Source organism: Anopheles stephensi, chromosome 3 (assembly GCF_013141755.1).
Source record: "Anopheles stephensi strain Indian chromosome 3, UCI_ANSTEP_V1.0, whole genome shotgun sequence".
Lineage (NCBI taxonomy): Eukaryota > Metazoa > Arthropoda > Insecta > Diptera > Culicidae > Anopheles > Anopheles stephensi.
This window is the reverse complement of record NC_050203.1, coordinates 56,477,893-56,498,033: the sequence shown is the minus strand read 5'-3', so window position 1 is coordinate 56,498,033 and position 20,141 is coordinate 56,477,893. Positions and strand designations below refer to the sequence as shown.

The following is a 20,141-nucleotide window of genomic DNA, read 5'->3' as shown; positions in this document are numbered from 1 at the left end:
ACAGACAACAACCTGGAATTGTTGGCTCAAGAGCGAAAGTATTACAAAAATGGTTGTTGAAGAACTTTGCTTTCATATAATGGAATTATGTATAAAGTAAGGAGAAATTGGCAAAGCAATTGCCATTGGAATATTGAAGCCAGCTGAGGAGTTGCTGCCGAGTGTTTGATCAGATTTAGTGATGTGCAAACTGAGTCATATGAGTGAATGAGTTAAATCTTAGCAATGAATCAGCGAATTTGAATCATAACGAAGGGTTGTTTCAACTTACTTATGATTTAACTCTGCATGCCGACTAACACCTCACCTACTGCTTTTTAACTCACTCAGTAACGTTTTAACTCACTCACTTCATTTTAATTCCCTCACTTTGTTTTAACTCACTCATTTCGTTAAAACTCACGCGGGAGTTAAATATCGCATTGCATTGTTTTTATGGCAAATACAAATCGTATTTACTGCAATAATCTTGTCACCGTGACTCAATTTACCAATGCTTTATTTAACTCATGAGTCAGTAAAACATAGTGAGTGAGTTAAAACGTGAGAGAGTAATTAAAAAATTTGTATTCTTCTTCTTCTTCCTTGGCACTACAACCTCGAGAGGTCTCGGCCTGCCATTTCTGGCTTTCTGTGACTTAATTTTACCCGTAGCAAAGTAGTCAGCCCTGCGTACGGGGAGGCGGTCTGGATGGGATTTGAACCCCGGCCCTGCCGTGTGAAGACCGGCGCCGTTATCGCCTCGGCCTCCGGATCGCCCCAAAAAATTTGTATTAGTTAGTTAAAACTTAGGGAAGGAGTGGTTATTCGACACGGAGAGTTAAATCTCCAAACTGTGTTTCAACTCATTTGAACACACAAAGAGCACATTTGAACGAGCTGAACGCAAAAATTTGTCAGAAATTTAGTAGAAGCTAGTTGCTTCCTTAATCCACTGTTAATTGCAAAGTTCCACAGCGGAGTTGCAAGTTTCCCCTGACTGAATGCAACATTCCATTTCATGACTGCTACGTCCCTCAATGGCCCTCGTTTTAACCTTCCCCTACGCGATTAAAAACGAAACCATATATTTGCGAGTCCATTCTATACAGAAGGAATAAAAATCATGATCGATCTAGTTGCTGTGACTGCGAAAATGTGCTCCCTATTTTTCAGCGCTCCAATTAGCGAATGTCTTCACGAATGTTTCCCAATCCCCAAAGCTTGAGTGACATTGTATGCATTTCTCACGCATCTAGTTCGAGTCCTTATAGTCGAATCCGTTCGCCGCACGCCATTTACGTTCGCGTGCGCGTGTGTGCATCAGACGGTGCGGTCCGATACTTGGAACGCTACGGTCTGCGTGCAGGAGCAACACAGTTACATAAGCCCAGCGGCACCTGCGCACGGGGAGATCATACACAAAATTATCTAACGATTCGCGAACTGCCCGGGTGGCCATTTCAAGCGCTTCACCAATCTCTAGCCCATAAAGCCCACCAACCAGCCAGCCAGCCCGGTTGAACCCGTCCAACCGGCGCGCTGCAGTGTTTGTTTGTGTGTTATTGCAGCATGAAACCAACCAGCGGGAGTCAACTGTCGGAGTCGGAGCTGAAGCGCCAAACTAGATTCTTAATGGCAAAAAGGAAATTTTACAACCGTAACCGTTCTCGATTCGTTCCATTTTCTTTCTCGCTGCACACGCGACAACTCGCCATTGCGACACACACACATACGTCCACAATGCACCCAGTAAGTGCCGCCATCATTCGCGCCGGAATCTTAGCCGCACAGTTCGACCTCGATTCCACAGAACAACCTGGTGCGAAACAAACTCGCGAGGTGAAAATGCGAACTGGTAGCCCGGTTTTGGGCCTCGCAAGCTACGGCTCGTAATCCTTTTCTGGACGCCAACAGTTGCAACCCGACCGGGTCGGGTATCGATTAGTGACGCCCAATCTGCAAAGTCTTCGTGCGGTGGCAAATGCCTGCCCGAGATAGACAATTATGTGCTCTTCTAAATGTTCGATTATATCATCCGCCAAACGCCGAGCCGATGCGAATTGTTGATCGTTTTGTGAAAGAGGTGGTAGCTGATGGCGCCCCGGTTTTTTGTTGTTGTGTGCGAATGCAACTATTATTACAACCACACGAGCAACAACGCTCTCTGCCCCACTGTACTGGGTGGTTGCATGTGTGTTACTACTCGCAAGCGATCTTTCTCCCGGTTCATTCACTTTCATCCCGTACGGTGCAAGGTTCCAGGTGGATGTTTTTGCATCGAATCATGGTTTAGGTTGTGTGTGTGGATAAACAGTGTAACGGTAGCAAAGAAAAACTCTCTCATAGCGGCCCTTAACTTATTCACATGCAGATCCGATCGATCGAGTACAATCGATCAAAAACGTAGGGTCTGCTGATCAGATGGAAACAGTTTTCTCTAAACTAAATCTTGCCCGCTTCAAGGTAATATCGGTGTATCGGTAATAATGACACCAATCCTCTAAATAACTCGCATCAATCAATCGCTCTGGCACGAGTACGGCTCTCGAGTGCATACAATCTTGCGAGCAATGCTCATAAATTATGCAATTACCATCGGGTGATCATAGGTAAATATGATCGCATGCTGAACTGGACTGGATGTTGCGATGGCGAGCGTGAGATAGGGAATTTTCCTCAATGTTGATGTTTTTTTTCTCTATTCGCTTCGCGTTTTTCTTCGTTCGTCTGTTCTGTGACGGTTGCTTTAGTTGTCTGTTTTCTGTACGGTATGAGTAGTATGTAAAGAGAGAAATTAGGCTTCAATGTAACTAGAAAAAAGGAAAAGAAAAACTGCATCGTTGTTGATGTAAGCAATACGGTTAGATTTTTAAATAGATTTCTCATCGTTGGCTTTTCCTTATATTTATTATTTTCCCTTAAATGAGCATCGTTATTCATAAATTTAGTTATTATTTATTGTTACACCTAATTTAAAGTTCTTTAAATCAATTATTCAGCTTTATAAAGTAAGTTGTAAATTTAAAATAAACAAATGGTAATGTTATTAAATTGAGTTCAGAGAATTTATACTGAGGCCTAATAGTATCATAAACTAGAGTTAAAAAAAAAATGATCATGTCAAATTAAAATTTACATTGTTATTAAAAAGTATTCCGGATTAAGAGATACATTTTACTGGCTAGTACAGACAAAACAACAGGAAAGCTTCGTACTTAGCATAGAATATAAATAAGGGGTTTGAATAGTTTCAATAAGACCTTTTATTCAAAATTTAAGCTTAAAACTTTTTAATTTTTACTTACACTTGTTAAACAGCTCAAGTATTCCTGTAACACACATTTTGTAGCGGATGTGCTAGTCACTGTACGTTGTACTAAATCTGATCTACGATCATCAGCCTGAAAGTATGCAATCTGATGTTTCGGATGTAGTTTCATCCAGTGAAATAATCCACATAGATTTCATTGAAATATTTCAATAAATGTTTCAAGTTTTGAATCAGCAAACACGTGTTGAACGAAATTAAATTTTCGTTTTTCTCGGTTTGATACTCCTGTGATCAAAAATTCTTAATATACAGGGTATTCTATTGGAATAAAGCTAACAATTATAGTTTCATCCAATAAAAGAACAAACATCCAAGATTTATGATTTATGTACCAAACCTATATGGCTACCATCATGGTTAAAATATTTCTTAACAGCTTTGATCTAATGGCTAGCAAGAACAGATGAAGTGTGCAGAAATTCCTCTTTAAGCATTAATTAATCTTCACCATGCATTAAATGCGCAGTACCGAACAAGATGAACCAGTTTCTCATGAAGGTAACATTGCTGTTTCACATCACATCTAATTCTTTCCATCACCCCCCCCCCCCCCCCCCCCCCCCCCCAACCAATCGCTTCATTTAAAGATCGTCCAGCAGCGATACAGTCACGTTCTAATGTGATTTGCCTTTCCGAATGCTGCCGTTTAAAACTGGAACAGCACCACTCTTCGATGGCACTCTCCATGGCAAGAATAGACATTGTTTTCCCTTTCGGACGAAATCGAAAGGAATCGATCGTCCATCAGGTGGGAAGGCTTCTTGGTGTTCTGGTGTGTCACAGTGGGTTTTCGTTGTAGCCGTGTGAATCGTGATGTCGGTAGTGCCCAGCTGGCCCGGCAGGAAGCCATATTTCAACAACGGTCTCACCAGAATCGTGAGCCACGCAGGTACACATGTTGTGCCGGAGTCTGCCGGACCTGAGGTTGTGGGGAATGTGTTGCAACATCATGCTGGCGACGGTACGGTTCTAGTACGGCGGGTTGCATATGGCGAACGGAAAGGAAATGCTAGCGCAATGCAAACAGCCAGTGACGCTTAATTGCGATCGTTGGCGGTAGATCGAAGAAACTGGATCGAGTAACCGTGGCGAGAATGTATGTATGTTTCTGCATGAGGCTTCTCGGGTCTCGCGCCTTCCGTTCGCGGTCGTTGCGGTGCAAGGTCTGTGGGTTAGGCATTGCTCAACATTTCTTCTCCTAACCACTGGATCATGCATGCAATCGGTCGATCATACATTTAAGTGGAGGCTAAATGGTGAAACAATCGAATGCCAAGGATCAAAGCACTGGCGATCGTGTGTTGGGAGAGTTGATGGAATGTATAACACAGTTGCTCAACAACAGCGGTGGTGTATAAAAGCTACAATAAAGATTTAATATTCTTGGGTTCCTTGTTGCATTGACATATTGCCATACTGGTAGTACTTTAGAGAAATTTCATTTAAAAAACAATAAAAAAAATTATAGCAATTTCTATGCTTTCGTTACGGAACGATCTGCCAAAGAAAAACCTACCCTAACCCAGTTTCCACCTTATGCCATAATTTTCGGACTAGCATTATAATAACAAAACCTCCACAGCAGACAGCCACAACACGCACGAGACGATTTGGTTTCAACAATGATTTTATTTTCTTCTTTTTTTTTACTTCTCTCCTCTCAACACTGATTTTCTTTTGTCTTTCTTCCGCCTTTCATCGCTACGAGTTTTTTCATTTTAGTTAAGTCTTTCCGACCATAGTTCAACACTCTCTTCGCTCTTCGCAACCACGCTGATAATCCTAACAGAAAACAAAAGAAAAGTTTTGGGACCAAACGCATCGTTCGTTTCAGCTTTGACCGCGTTTGCTCTGCAGTTTCGCATTGGTAACAAGTTGTAAATAAAGAAATTATGAAATTTAACAGCTTCCTCAGCCGCTTTCTCTAGCAGCTATTTCAGTGTTGCGCATGCGCGTGTGCTCGCTACCACTAACATTATGCTTATCAATCGAGCTGAAATCGACGATCGATACCACTCATCGAGTGAGTTTAAACTATTGCGTCGGTTGCGTCGTTATACTCTCGTTCCACGTGTGTGTGTCTTCTCTCGTGTGTTCGTTTTCTGTGTTCTGTGAATGACGGCGTGTTTGAAGTTCTTGTGTGTGTTTGTTTGGGTTTCGATGGTACACTTAGCTATTACATAACGGGACACTAACCGGAGGTAATGGGAGTCGTTTTGTTTGGGAGGGGGAGGCGCGGGGGGAGATTTCATGTCGTAGGAAGTGTAGGGGGAAAAAGGTATTCCTATGGTTATCACAATGCTAAACGTTTATCTCTAGTGATGGTGTTGGTGCAGGTCAAGCTCAACATGATCGTGCTGGTACTCTTCGTGATGGTGGTGCACTGGGACATGGACCGGGATCTTGACCGGGTACGGCACTGGCTTCTCGACCTCGTACGGGACGTGCTTCTCGATGGTGTAGGGCACTGGACGGTCGACCGGGACCTTGACCGGGTATGGGACGTGCTTCTCGACCGCGACCGGGATGTGCTTGTACACTGGGTAGGGTTGCGGGACTGGGACCTTCACCGGGACTGGCACCGGCTTGTCAACGTGCACCGGGACGGGACGATCGTACGGGACATGCACTGGGTACGGGACCTTCTTGATGACCTCATACGGCACTGGCTTCTCCACCGGGACTGGCACTGGCTTCTCAACATGAACCGGGACTGGGCGATCGACTGGCACATGGACCGGGTAGTGGACGATCTTCTCAACCGGGTATGGCTTCTCAACGTGCACTGGGACCTTCACCGGGTACGGGATCTTCTTCTCCACTGGGTACGGGGCCGGGACATGGACCTTCACCGGCACATGGACCTTCTTCTCGACTGGGTAGGGAGCTGGCACGTACACCTTCACCGGGACGGGACGATCGTACGGAACATGGACTGGGTACGGGACCTTCTTCTCCACCGGGTACGGAGCTGGAACGTGCACGGGCACCTTCACGATCTCCTTGACTGGGTAGTGGACAGTCTTGTAGACTGGGTAAGGCTTCGGCACTCCAACCTTCACCGGGACGGGGATATGTTTCTCCACCGGCACAGGGATGTGCTTCTCCACAGGGTATGGGACCGGGACCTTCTTGACGACGGTCAGCGTCTTCTCGTGGTGTGGGTGCAGATCGATGTGATGGTGACCGTGGCCGTACGATTCGAACTGATGGCCGCCGAAATCATGTCCACCGAAGTCGTGCTCGAACAGACCACGCTTATCATGGCGCTTTTCACCCTGCTCCGCTGGTTTCGCTTCTTCGGCCGCCGCCTGCTGCTGCTTCTGTTCGGCCGCTGAACTCAAGACCAGTAGGGTGGTCAAACCCAATAACACCTGGTGAAGAAGGAAACAAAATTGCATACATTATAGCACGGGTCGGTAGCGTAACTCCACACACCGAAAGGGAGTTGATTTAATCGAAAAAAAGCAGTTTTGCAGCGATAGTGCCTAAACGTTTCGGGCACGGTGTATCGTATCGAGGTGAATCAATTTCCACCAGCCGTTATCATTTCCATTAACTTCCACCGCGATTAACGTAGCGGAAGTGGTCATGCAAAACCAGGCACGTTTCCCCTGTTTTCTCAGGGTGGACCCGTTTTCACCTGTCACGATGCAGTTTTGCACAACAAAAACGAACAAAAAGGGCCATGTACTACGCCTCTGTCGAAGGTGCGAAAGTGATGGCCACCGAACAGTGAACCAGGAGCTAGGAGATGGTACACCGCTCCGAAGGAGACAAACACGTTTCACCAGTCCAGTCGCGGAACTCGTGCCAATCGCCTAGTTTTGCCGTTTGCATACAAATGCAAAACGCATAACATCCAACGCAGAAACTGTGGGCGAAGTTACGGTGGCTGGCATCGAGCGTTAGCGTATTGATCCTTGCAGAGAACTTCTAGCGCTTCATCCATCAACCGATATGATTTTAAGGATGAAGCTTCACTTAATGTTCATTTTTTCCAAATGTCCTGACACCAATGGCACCGATCGCACAATACACACACAGAAACACACAGAGTCACATCAGTTTGAATGTCCCTGAAGGACGTGGACCACTGTTAACTTTAAGCCCCAAAACCTTCCCCCGAACCACTGCATGTTGCACGTACCAGAGACTTCATTGTGATACGCTTACAAACTGTACTGCACTGTACGGTGGATACTGGAATACCAGAGTCCAAAGAGATACTGGATGATGTTGGTAGGTCGCAAACGTCTTTTATACAAAAGCCACTTTATGATACACTTTTCGCTCTCTCGCCAGCACTCTCCCCTCCAGCAAACCAGCTGAAAGGGGCACACATTTCGCGGTGGCATCGCGCGATTCGCTCGACCGGGCCGCCCCGGTACACCCAAGGATCCCCCACCTTTAGCCGGTGGCCGGTGGATGGGTTTGGATCGGGTAACTCGTGGTGCGGGGCTCAAGTGTTGTTGCGAGAGACCTAGTGCGGCGTTGACTGCACTCAGCCATCGCAGCTGTGGTAGGGCTTTCGGTGAGTGGTGTGAGTGCTAAGTAGTAGTAATCCCCAGTATGCCAGCCCTAGACGGAGGTGAGCTTCAGATATACCCAGGCGAGGTAGAACGCTTCAGTGTACTTCCCTTGTCTTTGGGCCGTTCGTTGAACCGTTTTGGTGCGTGATGCACTTTTTCGGAAATCATCCGAAGGTTAAACAAATTATGTGAGGAGAAGACTTCGTTTCGTTCTTCGTTCTCATGTTGCAAACTTTTGTTTTCCTGCTTGCTGTCGATTGTTGTAGCTAATTTCTTTGTGCGCTATGTGGTGTTGGGTTGCTTAGGGCGGAAGCTTGCAAATAGCGGAAGAATGCTTCATGGTCTGCGGGTCGTGAAAAAGATGAATAAATTTAAAAATTGGTAAGAATTCGCTGCTCACAAATTGGAGTTCATGCTGCTTTGGAAATTTATTTCATATTTTACAAACAACAATATGGAAAGGAAATCAGATTAGTTTGCAATTGTTTGATTACTTTATTTATACAATAATGATTAGTCGAGTTGTATAAGCAAGTTTGTGTAGCAGTCTTTCTAGAGTCAACTTCAAGTCCTTGATGGTCCTCGCTGTTGAGCATCATCGTCTATCTAATATCTTCTTGGCAAGCGTATCTGCGCCTTCAATCCATTACAACCTGAGCCTTCCAAGCCTCTTCTCTCTACTTGGACGGCCTAAAAGGACTCTAAGACCTGGTTCATCCGGTGCCGTTCTCATGACAAGACCAACAGAGCCTGACAAATCTGATGTGCTGCATTATAGTGAAATCACCGTACCGCTTGTAGAACTTATCATTTCGGTGATATCTCGATTGTCCTTCTACATACATGGAGTCAATGGTCTTTCTGAAAATCTTCTTCTCCAATTAGGCTAAGAAGATTTGTGTCATTATTGAGCAATTTCGGTCTCTCAGAATCGATTATGAGTATAGAGACTATAAATGTTCTACATAGTCCCAGTGTCGTCCATATATTGTGTATGTTGCAGGCGGAGGTGACTTTTGACCCCAGATAGATGAAGTCCCCGTACGTAAGGCTGACTACTTTACTGCGTGTAAAATTAAGTCACAGAAAGCCAGAAATGGCAGGCCAAGTCCTTTCGAGGTTGTAGTGCCCAGAAAAAAAAGATAAAGTTTTGAACGTCTTGTGTAAAGAAGTGTTTGTTATCAGATCCTCTTAGGGTCCAATATGTAGAAATACGCCTCATTAATCTCCAAGCCAAGATTTTGTGCCTCTAGCTCGCTCCTTAGGCAAGCTTCTACTAGATTGAAATGATTCAAACTGTCATCAAATGTCATTAGCGTATGCCAGGATTTGAATTGACCCAAAGAAAATAGTTCCCAAAGATTTCCCCATAGAGTATCGGACATTGGCCCTCTCTAGGACTAGGTTGAAGAAAAAAAAAACAGTCGAGATCATCTATTGCACTTCAAATCCTTAATTTTTATTTAATTTTAATTAAACATAATATCCTGGGTAATATTAAGACAACAAGTAATAGTCTGATGATACATGGTGCTGAGTGTAAATATATCGCCAAAGAAATAAATAATATAAAATACAGTCTGAATCTTGACATTCCCCTTGATTCCTTTCATAATTGTTGAAGACTTACAATTCCTTTAAATGTTCACCGAGGACGAAGTACACCAAAGTGCTCGCCCCATTTATCCCACTGCACACCATCCAAAGCATTACATCGTCCGTCACTGAAAAAGGCTAATTAAAAATCCTTGACAAATGCTGGCCAACTGTGCATCGCCATGCTGCTGCTGCTGCTGCTGCAATCGGTGCGGCATGATAAACGACCATCACGTAGCGCCATGAGTGTAACCACTGTGACGATTCCCGACACTGACATGTCGGTACAAGTGCCATGAAACCATCGCGTTAATGTTACGCGTTGCCGATAATCTGGCACTCATTAGCTAACACTCGCAGATGTTTGGCCGTGTTTTAAGATAGTGCGTTGCCAATTTCGCTCAATGTGGACGCTCGCGCACAAGCACAACTTTCGTTCACAGTTCCATGAAGTGGTTGGGTTTTTTTCTCTTCGTTGTTTTGTTGCTGCTGCCGACGGATCCTCATACATACGGAATCAATGGCAAGTGTTGGAAAATTAGAAATCACATCCCTGCTTAAGCCATCATGTTTTCGTGTCACTTCGGCCGTACTTCCAGCGAACCGTTGGCCAGGTTGTGAGGGCACACTGAGGGAAGGAAAAAGCCATCAATGCGCGTCGTCATCGTGATCGTGATCTGAACACATCAGATCACCATCACTACCCAGCGACAAGGTCAGCCGGCGCCATCCGTTAGCTCTCTTTTTCCTTGCTGCGCGTGGTCTGACAGCCCGCGGAGAAGTAGAAGTCGGTGGAGGATAGGCACGGAGAAGCATAATCCTGCGTGGAGCGTATCGAGATGGAGGACGCCACGGAGTAACCACTGAGCTAGTAGCACCGAAAAATGCTCACATCGTGTGGGACAAAAACACAGACCAATTCGGTCCACCCGGCCGGGAATGGTCAAAATCGTTAGAAACGGAATATGAGACGGTTGCGACACATCCCTGTCGGTGGGTTTGCACACTAGCGCCTAACTTGCTGTCCGGTTGTGTGTGTGTGTGTGTGTGTATTTTTGGCAACCGTGAAGGCAGAAGAAAACGCATCTAACCTTCGACTGGGACTGTGTAAAAGCAACATTGGATTTGGTCATCATCCGAAACGGCTGGCTTCGAAACATAGAAAATAAAATGCGTTGGCTTACTTGCACATTACATTTGCAACCGTGACGGTTGACGATTGGAACGTTTGCACTGTGGTTTAATAATTGTTTAGCTACGCGATTTAATCGGCACAGCAATTGAGTTAACACGTGCGGCAGTTTAATTTTCCTATTTGTTGAGCAATCTAACTGATGCTCAACAATCATCCGAATGGGGTGGCAAGCGAGAGAGAAATTCAAATGCAATATTTAATATGGGTCCTGTTGAATACTCAACGGCTGCCGAAGGGATGGGATGAGTTCGGTGAGACATCAGGCATTTGGCACCAACTACAAGTTTTTAGTCAATCTCCAACAGCAGTTGATCGATTGCATCACTGGACCTAGTGTTACAAACAAAGCACACTTAAACAGCTTTAGTGTGTGAAAAATGTTAAAATTAATCCAAAAAAGGAATAAACGGATCCACCAGACCGCGAGCCCTTCTGTTAGCTAACTCAATTTTCGGGTCGGGAAATGTATCATCTAAAGTCTGGATACAAAGTCGTTAATTAATTCCACCCACCGGTGAGGTGTCTTTTAATCTCCACAACTATTGTCTCACCAAGCCGGAAGAGGAAGTTAAGCTGAGAACGTGTTTCAGGGCCAAAACAGAACATTGTACCTAATGGCTGGTTGGATTCGTTCTAAAAACCTCTTCTGTGTTTGCTTTGTGGTTCTAGTTATTTAATGATTTAAATTTATGTAAAGCTACAAAACACAGTTTATTCCCCACAAACAAACAGATTTCTTATTTTTTTCTTTGTTTTCTTTACCAACTCCAATGCACTCTTCAGTTCGTAACAGGAAAAGCGAAGTGCACGAAACGAAAACCAGGCCTTCCAACAAGGCATTCATAATTGGTTGATTTACGTCGCGTCCCATTGTCGATGTTCGGTTCGGTCATTTGTAATAACCGGGTTACGCCTTGCGAATGACCACCACCCCGGTAATGCGTACACACCCCTTTACGTTGACGTGCGGCCAGCTCCGGGTGGGAAAATTCTCTTACCGCAAAAAGGAAAACCCGGGCGATCCTCACGAAAGCGCGTTAGCAATTCGTCCACACTCTACCGGTCAGCTTTAACATCGCGTGTGAAGCCACATAACCTGTACCGTGAAGGTGGTGGAAAAGCAACCCGTGCGAGGAAAAACAACAACAAACATTCCCCGCGCACGTTTCACACAAACAAACACACACGCACCGGTCAATCGGTTACGAAGACGCTGGGCGTACAATTTCCTCAAACAACGTCACCCGCATTCACACGTGTAGATGGAAGTGACTTGCGGAGCATCACTCGACTTGAACGGTCGGCAAAGCGACGAACCTTTCGGTAGGTCCGATTTTCTTCCGACTTGGCGTAATTGAGCGGTTGTTTTTGTTTTTGTAACGCGAGCTGTCCAATACGATAAGAAAGTGCCCGAGTCGGCGTGGTTGTGGGCTCACCTTCTTTTACGATTTGGTCACCAGCAATTGTTGGTGTGGGCCAACAAGCTGCACCGCACAGCCGCTTTCTACAGTAAAGCCGGCTGGTGGGAGGGGGGCTTTCAATAAAATTCAATTCAATTATCAACCACCGATAAAGGTGCCGATCGGAAAGGTGCGTTAAATAAATAATAAAAAATAAAATTCGAGCGCTGAGGCCTGTTGAGGCTTGTAAATGATTCACCCAAGGCCACCACCGGTGGTGCATCGGGCCGCACAGGTTTGCCGCTTGTTTATGGTGCACTCTTGGTAGACGATCGTCTCTCGTGCGGAGTACTTGTTGTACGCGGGCATTATGGCTCACACTTTCGCTAGCTGTCACCGACCAATGCAGGTCTCTCGCATGCACAAGTGCACCCAGCGCACGCCACTACGCAACTCCCATCCCGCAATGGAGAAGACTTGAGGCTTGAGAAATTGTCAATCGCCGCTTGCGATCATCAGACAGACTTGAACGGAAGGGTATTTACTAGCCCCTAGCTTTTTGTGTAGTTGTTGCGATTGTCCTGTTTGCGACTGATCCATTTGCCACCGAATCGTCGATCGTGACGATCGCATCACTGCATCCGATGCTTTTGGGGATGACGGTGGAAGATTCAATGGATCGGACCAGCACGACAAGCACCGTGGTCAAAGTGGGTCAGCGTAGTTAAGATTGTTACTACGCTGCTGCAGCTACAACAACAAAAAATGGCATGTGTCAAGGTGGCTAGCGGTCGATTGTGACGGTCGGGCAGTATGACTGCAAGGACTTTTTGTCCATATTTTAGGGCGCTTATTACATCTTTAGAAGCAGGAGCTATTTTTTATTGAGTTTTAAGTTTTTTGTTTTCAAAATGCGTGGCCCAATACGTTGTCCGCTGCAAAGAAACAAACTTAAATTGCCACTCACCTACCAGCGTCCAATGGGTTGCATAAATTAGGCAAACATCTTCCAATTGATTCCTCGCAAAGGTGGTGGGTTAATTTCCTCTTGGAAATGTTTTTACACTCACCACCCGAACGAACGTGCGCAATGGGCCACCCCGTTTGGCACACGTTTCGATGACGAATGAAAAAAATAATAAGGGTAACACGTTTAAATGAGCCGAAAGAAAGGCCCCCACGGAAAAGCCCACCGTCGGCAGCGAAGGAAAAACGAAATAAATAAATAAACGGCCGAGCGCGCGTTCACCATCAATCATCCTGCCTATCGTCATCGCCATCAGCACCATCAGCAGTGGTTCGGGTGCCTTACCTTGCTGCAGTTTTTCAAATACGGCACCATGTGTTAATTTCATTGATTTTTCAACATTTTTCCAACCATTTCACTCTCACCGCTGAACGCCGTTTTAACCGATCAACCGGCAGCTAATCAAGGGTGCTATCGTTCGTCCTACTCAAACATATGGCCGGGAAACCGGGTCGACTGAACGGGATTGCAGCGATACGGGATGACATAATCGGGCGGACGGCATTTGCGACGGTTGTGCATCAGGCTAGCAGCATTTTTCCAACCCGATGGAACTGTTTTGCTCCCCCGAACACCACCACGGTGACGGTCACGGTAAAGTCGAACTAATTACGGCAAGGGACTCCGTTTTGTGCAAGATGTGCAGGTGGCGGTGAGGTATTTGCATTTGCATCGTTGCAATGCACCGCCGTGAGTGCATGGTTGAGAAGGTACACTCCTTAAGGGAGAAGCCCTCAACGGTGGCGGATTAAATTAATCCAATGCGCACGGGAGCTTACTTTTCCTTTCACATCGGCCCAGATTTCCTCAACGGTGACGGAAGGACGACGCTCGGCAAGCAATGGGACGCTGATGAAATGGTGTGGCGAACGGGGGGAGATGGAACGGTGGGCAAAAATTGTGTCATGATTGCTAATTGAGACGTTGTGTTCATCATCTATCGGACGCGGTTGAGTGGTATTGAGTGATTATTTGTGAAAGAGGGATGATCGATTCAAACGACTTATTTACCGCAGGTGCAGCAGGAAGTCATGCAAAAATCAACAGAAAAGAAAAGGCAAGCAAACAGTGGTATGACTGTTTTGTAGTGCATTTATGTTTCTTTCAAAGAATTATTTAATGAAGTTTTTAAGTGGATAATTTCTTATTTTAGCATAAATATACTCAAGACGACAATGGAAGCTAGAATAAGTTTTTCGAACATAGTTCATCATCACCGAATGTCATGTGCTTGTTTTAACAGACTCTAGAGATTTAATACTAGGGATTGACAGGTGTATTTTCAAGCCCCAAGAAGTAAGCAGAGGTTCAGACAGCTACATCGTGTTAAAATTATAAATTCATATACTTTTGGGCATAAAATTTTGGATCATAATCAAGTAATGTGTTCTTCGCAGGACGACAATTCCCAGCAATTTTGTGGAAAAGTATGGCCATTTGAACCGAAACCAATTTTATACAGACGGATTCTCTGCAGAGCAGCTAGCAAATACGGTTTTGGCGTGTATAACATCGATTCCGAAGCAATTTTTTCAACTACGCCGACCATGCTCAATATATATAGCGGAGCTCGCCGCAATCTTTTACGCCTTATTGATCATAAATGCTTGTCCTCCAGACGAATATTTCATCTTCTCCGACAGCTTAAGTGCTGTCGAAGCACTAAAGTCTGTGAAGGCAATTAAGAGCCCAGACTACTTTATGAAAGAAATTTTAAAGGTTTCCGAATATCTCTTGTTTGGTTGCGGTATTCTAGGCAATGAAAAGACAGATCAATTGGCTAAAAAGCGCGCTTCGGAAAGGGTCTCTTTTTGATAGGCTGATCCTACCTCACGAGCACATGCGTGGGGCCGACTCCAAAACATGTGGCTGTGGGCTCGGATACCATGACATAGATCATATTCTATGGTCTTGTCTGGAGTACGAGGCAGCACGATCCTCCTTATTGGACGCAGTTCGGGACATCGACAGAACGCTTAACGTTCCAATTCGAGATCTGCTGGGGGGTGGGGATGATGCCTACCGGAGGATTATTTTTAAGTTCTGCCGAGCGAATGGTATTGTAGTTTGGTGCCTTAAAATCTTTCCTTTCACTCCTAATGTTTGTCTGTTATATGTGTTGTATCTCGCTTGTTTGTGAAATCAAGTGATGTGTCTGATTTGATGTGAAGATAATCTTGTAAAACACCATTTGGTTCTTCATAAGAGTTATCCCTTAGCATAGAGAGCCCATAGTTCTTTAAAATACCTTAGTTCTTAGTTCTTTGTTAAGGGACTGTACGAGCTGTAAGATTATAACATTATTTTACAGCGTGTTAGACTAGCCAGGCTCTGGTGAGTTGGTCGTGTCATGAGAATAGCACCGAACAACCAAACCAATAAATTATGAAAGCTATGAACCGTCCATACGAAGCACATTCGTGGTAGGACCAAATAAAGACTACTTTGAAGCGAAACCTAGAACAGTTGTAATATCAAATTGACACAAGACGGTGTTGGACCGTTACCAGTATCTATTATTTGAAATTCCCAAAGTCAAGTTATAATATCAAGTAATAAGATATATTATTTTATTCTAGAAGGTCAGAAATGGTCGGCATGACCCAAGAGGTCGTAAGGCAAAAAAGAGAGAGAAAGATTATCAATTGTTACTTCCTCATCAGAGAAAGTTATTTATTTGAAATATTTATTGGTAATGCTTGAATGAATAAAGCTACGCCTCACTTTGCCCAGAATTTTGAAAACAAGGAACATTTTCTTAGGGACGGTCCGGTGGCCGATGGGACAGCTGCACTGGTCTTCACACGACCGGACCGGTGTTCAAATTCCATTTGAACCGCCTCCCCGTACGCAAGGCTGACTACACCCGTAACAGGGTGAAACCAAGTCACAGAAAGCCAGAAAGAAGAAGAAGGAACATTTTCTAATAGATATTGTAAAAGAGATTTTGGCTTCATGAACAAGTTTCGTTACCCTTTCCTTAGTATATACATTTTCATAAATTTGCAATTTTACAGAAAACAAGTTCTGTATTAGTCCTTAAAAATAAAGAATACTAACCGGGGCAAACTGCCTTAAGTAGTGAAGACACGTTTTCATGAGACATAGGCTCACTGTTCTAAATGTCTTTTATTAGAATGAATCATTCATGCATGGCCCAAGAGTTCTTGCCTAAAGCAACATTTAATTCAATATTTACTCACACCCGCAAGCAACCGCTCAGAACGTTAAACCTAAGACAAAGCAAAAGGAAGACAGTTAACGGTTGGCATCTCTTCACGGTTCGCTAAGAACGTTTTTCATGGCCGTTGTCGGTGGATCGTAAAGCCTACCCCAAAAAAGTATGCCCAATCTTTGCGTACTATCCGCCAGCGACATCCGCTACCAGAGGCAACAAAACAGTGGAAACATCAACAGTGCGACATAAGGAAGTAGTTTTACGTTACATGTTGATTTAATGCTCGACTTTGAGACTACCGATGAAGTAACACCGTAGTTCAAAGTTTATTCTTTGCTTCTCGGCTACGAGAGCAATATGAATTTTAAATTGAAAACTTGCATTGAACACGGCTTAACTTTGGGAGGCGGGTAGAGCCGTTGTGGTAGATGACAGCGATAGTCGGCCGTGAAGGTTTGCATCAACAATCGATGGAATAGATATTTTTGCTTTTAACAGTATCTGCAAGATGGAGTGCAATGTTAATGCCTTCCCCGAAACAAAAAAACTAACCTAAACGACTTATTGAATATTATGCTGAAGCATTTCTCACACAAAACAGGGGTATAAATTAACTAGCATCGTCATCATCAGCACAGCATGTTGAAGAAGCAAACCCATTACAGATAGCATCCAGGTACCTTTCCTTACTATCACCACAGCTTAATTATAGTGCACAGCTTAAAACGATTCTCTTTACAGCTTATTTAACATTTTGCTTCCCACCTAACGGTGATCTGTAAAACATATTTATTAGGACCGGCACTGCCCACCCTCGCGTAACCCAATGCGGTGTCGCCCGATCGTTCGCCGTGAGGGTCGACCAAATGCATCAAACGATCGCGCTGGACAATGTTATACACACTCGGCCGGGCGACTGACAAGAGGGACACCGCTTTTCATTACATAAATCGAATCGCATTCTCTTTTCGCTGCACGATCCCCCATCACGCAGCAGCAGCTGGAGCCCAGTTTTCTACGACGCTTGGTTTGAATAGAAGTGTTGTCGAGATGGAAAACAGAATGCATCGTTGACCTTCGGCCAGCTTCTATTGGGCTAGCAATGGACAAAATCGTGAAGCGTCCAGTGAATCGGGTAGTTTTCTTTTTAATCAAACCCTCCAGAACTAGTTACAGCTTGAGATGCAATTTTTCGTAACGTTTTATGCGCATGATTCAATCGCCACACGTTGTGATCATTTATTTGTTTACCGTGGGCTAGTGTTTATCCGGTTCAGGCCGCCGAGATGAAAGCCTCTTTGCTCCATTTTTCTTATACTCAGCTTTCAGTCTCGCCTCTCTCACTCACTCTCTCTGGGTTGCGCTTTTTTGCGGTGCAGCTCAAGGACCTGCGAATGCATAAAATCTGCATTTTCAATTACCTAACGCGCGCGCTGCTAAGTCTGCCCGAATGCCGGGTTACAACTCGATTACAAAGCGAAAGGATTGTCGATGAGGTCGACGTGACATCGTTTAAATGAAGAAACGATTTCAGTTTTTAATTGCTGGAACGCACTTGACATGACGGGGAAGGTTGTTTCGGCAGTGAGGAAATGCGTGCACGGCCATAATCATCCGCGTTTGGGGGGACGGTGTTTCAGACATTTGGGTAGGAGTAATGTTTTCACCCCTAATAATTAAGTGAGTGATTGCTCTGTGTGTTTTTGTTGTTTGAGGTTGTTTTTTTTTTTTAACTTGATCTGATTTACATGTTACGACCAAGTAAGGGATGCGGATCTTTCATACGAGAGGGCCAGTAGCCCCTAGCAGTTTTTTTTTTTTTTATTTTATGCTAAAAAGAGAGACATTGGGACCTACTGTTATGGAATTGCCCTATTTTTATCGCAAAAAACATGAGGAATTTGATAAAAAGCTAAAAGAAGTTTTTTTCTGGATATTTAACTTCTTCAAAGTAAAACAAGACTTAATAGACGGCGTTGTTTACCGCTCTCTGTAGTCAGACAGTCGAGCAGTACAAAAATCTCGTTACTGTAGTCCGTAAACTCTTTCTGAGCATGTTCTTGCAGATTGCAGTTAATGTCCGTATTACGCTGGGGAGATGAAGCGCCTTTTTTCGGAATGCGCTTTGATTCTTCCCAGTATCACCCGAACTGCGTTTAAGAGCAATGGCATGGATATTGCAAGTCACTGCTGTGTTGAATCTGCTGACCAAGGAAAAAGATCTTTGTGAACTTCAGTTCCTAGTGATCTCAGGGCTTCCGATGGCTGCTCAGTCTGCGTTTTCAGGTACATTGCAGAATTGAACTATCTCGGTGTTTTCGCCAATCTCCCGAAGACTTCTTCTCACAAACGTAGACAATCGTTCCTTCTGAGTAATTGTTAAACATTGACGTCGTGTTTTAGAAACGAGCTGAAAGTGATTATACTCGGCCGGCTGGATGCTCTTCATTATTTCCAATACCACTGCTTAGGGATAAAACTAATCTTTGATTGAACTTCACCAACTAGTTTATCCTTGGCTGCTTCAAATTAAATCGGCAAACAATGGGCATGATCCTTAGGATGTTAAATATATGTATGTATCGTTAGAACATGGCATCATTCGCAGAAAAAAAGCAGCAAGAAAATCTTCAAAATCAAATCCGATATCTGAAAAATAAGTTTAGTTACTTAAGAAAATCGAATCTTGAAGATTAAATACAAACACCACCAAGAGCTTAAATCCCAATCAACAGAACAAAGACAAAGAAAACATTAATCGGTCAAAACCAGCGCAACACCATCCTAAGCGAAAGCACCTGACATTCGATCCAAACGGCGACACATTCGTTGCGCCCAATTGGATCCATCCGTCCAGAGCCGCGTCCGCTAACCTTGGCTCTCTCGCGGCCTCTCAATTAGGCAACCGCCACCGCGATGACGTTGACGGCGTGCGTTGCACGTAGTACGCGGCACGCTCTGCATCGGGGTAACGACGCAACATAACTTTCGCTCTCGTTGGTACGTTGGCCACCACCCTCCCCCCCCCCCCCCCGATTCACCGTGCGTGCGTGTGTGTTCCCTACACCCGCGGGAGCCAATCCCATTGCCGGTCGGGTGCTCCTATTACTTCACTTTTGTTTTGAAGTCAGTTACTCTTTATGTTGCTGCCGTTTTTCGGACTCGATGTGCGGCACATTCCTTTCGTTGCACCTGCCGTTGCGAAGAACGGCAGCATCAGTGCCTCAAAATCGTTACATCTCGTAAGTGTGTCCATGTTACAGATGCGATTTTTCAATACGTTTTCCCTTTCGCGCAGAGAGCGATGCTACGATGCAGTGGGAATGAGATGAAACAGTGCTACACATTCGATCTTTACTGCAGTTTACCTCGGATTGCATCCATTGGAATGCAGAGCAGATGGGTGCGTAGGTGCAGCAGGGAAAAAAAGCACAAAAACACAATCGCTTCTAGATGTGAGAGTGTCTCAGTGGGTGAAAACCTTTCCGTACAAGGGAAAAGTACATTGTGGCGACCTGAACAGGCAGTGTGTATGCGAACCGTCGACGCGTCTCAACCACCGAAGCAGATGTACACACATATGCAAACGGTCGGTACTTTGCGTCCATTAAATGGGAGCATTCGGCATTTGCTTTCTGTAGTGTCTGTGGCCACAGTGCCACCGACAACTACCATGCGGCACCACATTAAAGTGGTCCTATGTTTGCGGTTTTTCCTACCTGGCTCCCGGATGGCCGATTGCCACAGTTTTTCGCTGGCAGAGCTGTTCGGAGTAGTAGTCATTAGTTTATGTGATTCACTGACTCCGCTGGCCTTTGTACTATGTTGAGCCATACGGGCCGAGCCTGCGTGAGCTAATTTCATGCACATTTTACACATAATGTCTATTAATCCAATTAA

At 44.8% G+C, this 20,141-nt stretch overlaps 2 protein-coding genes across 6 annotated transcripts in view; one reads left to right on the top strand and one right to left on the bottom strand.

The window, feature by feature from the left end:
- LOC118508806 (angiotensin-converting enzyme) overlaps positions 1-20,141 on the top strand; it is a 76,117-nt gene that overhangs the window by 20,055 nt on the left and 35,921 nt on the right. The window lies entirely within an intron of this gene.
- LOC118508818 (skin secretory protein xP2-like) lies at positions 4,923-7,545 on the bottom strand. The gene is made up of 2 exons (XM_036048560.1): positions 7,464-7,545; positions 4,923-6,687 (listed from the first exon to the last, which is right to left on the bottom strand). The coding sequence occupies exons 1-2, from the start codon at positions 7,473-7,475 to the stop codon at positions 5,629-5,631; spliced, it is 1,071 nt and encodes a 356-aa protein (XP_035904453.1). The 5' UTR covers positions 7,476-7,545; the 3' UTR covers positions 4,923-5,628.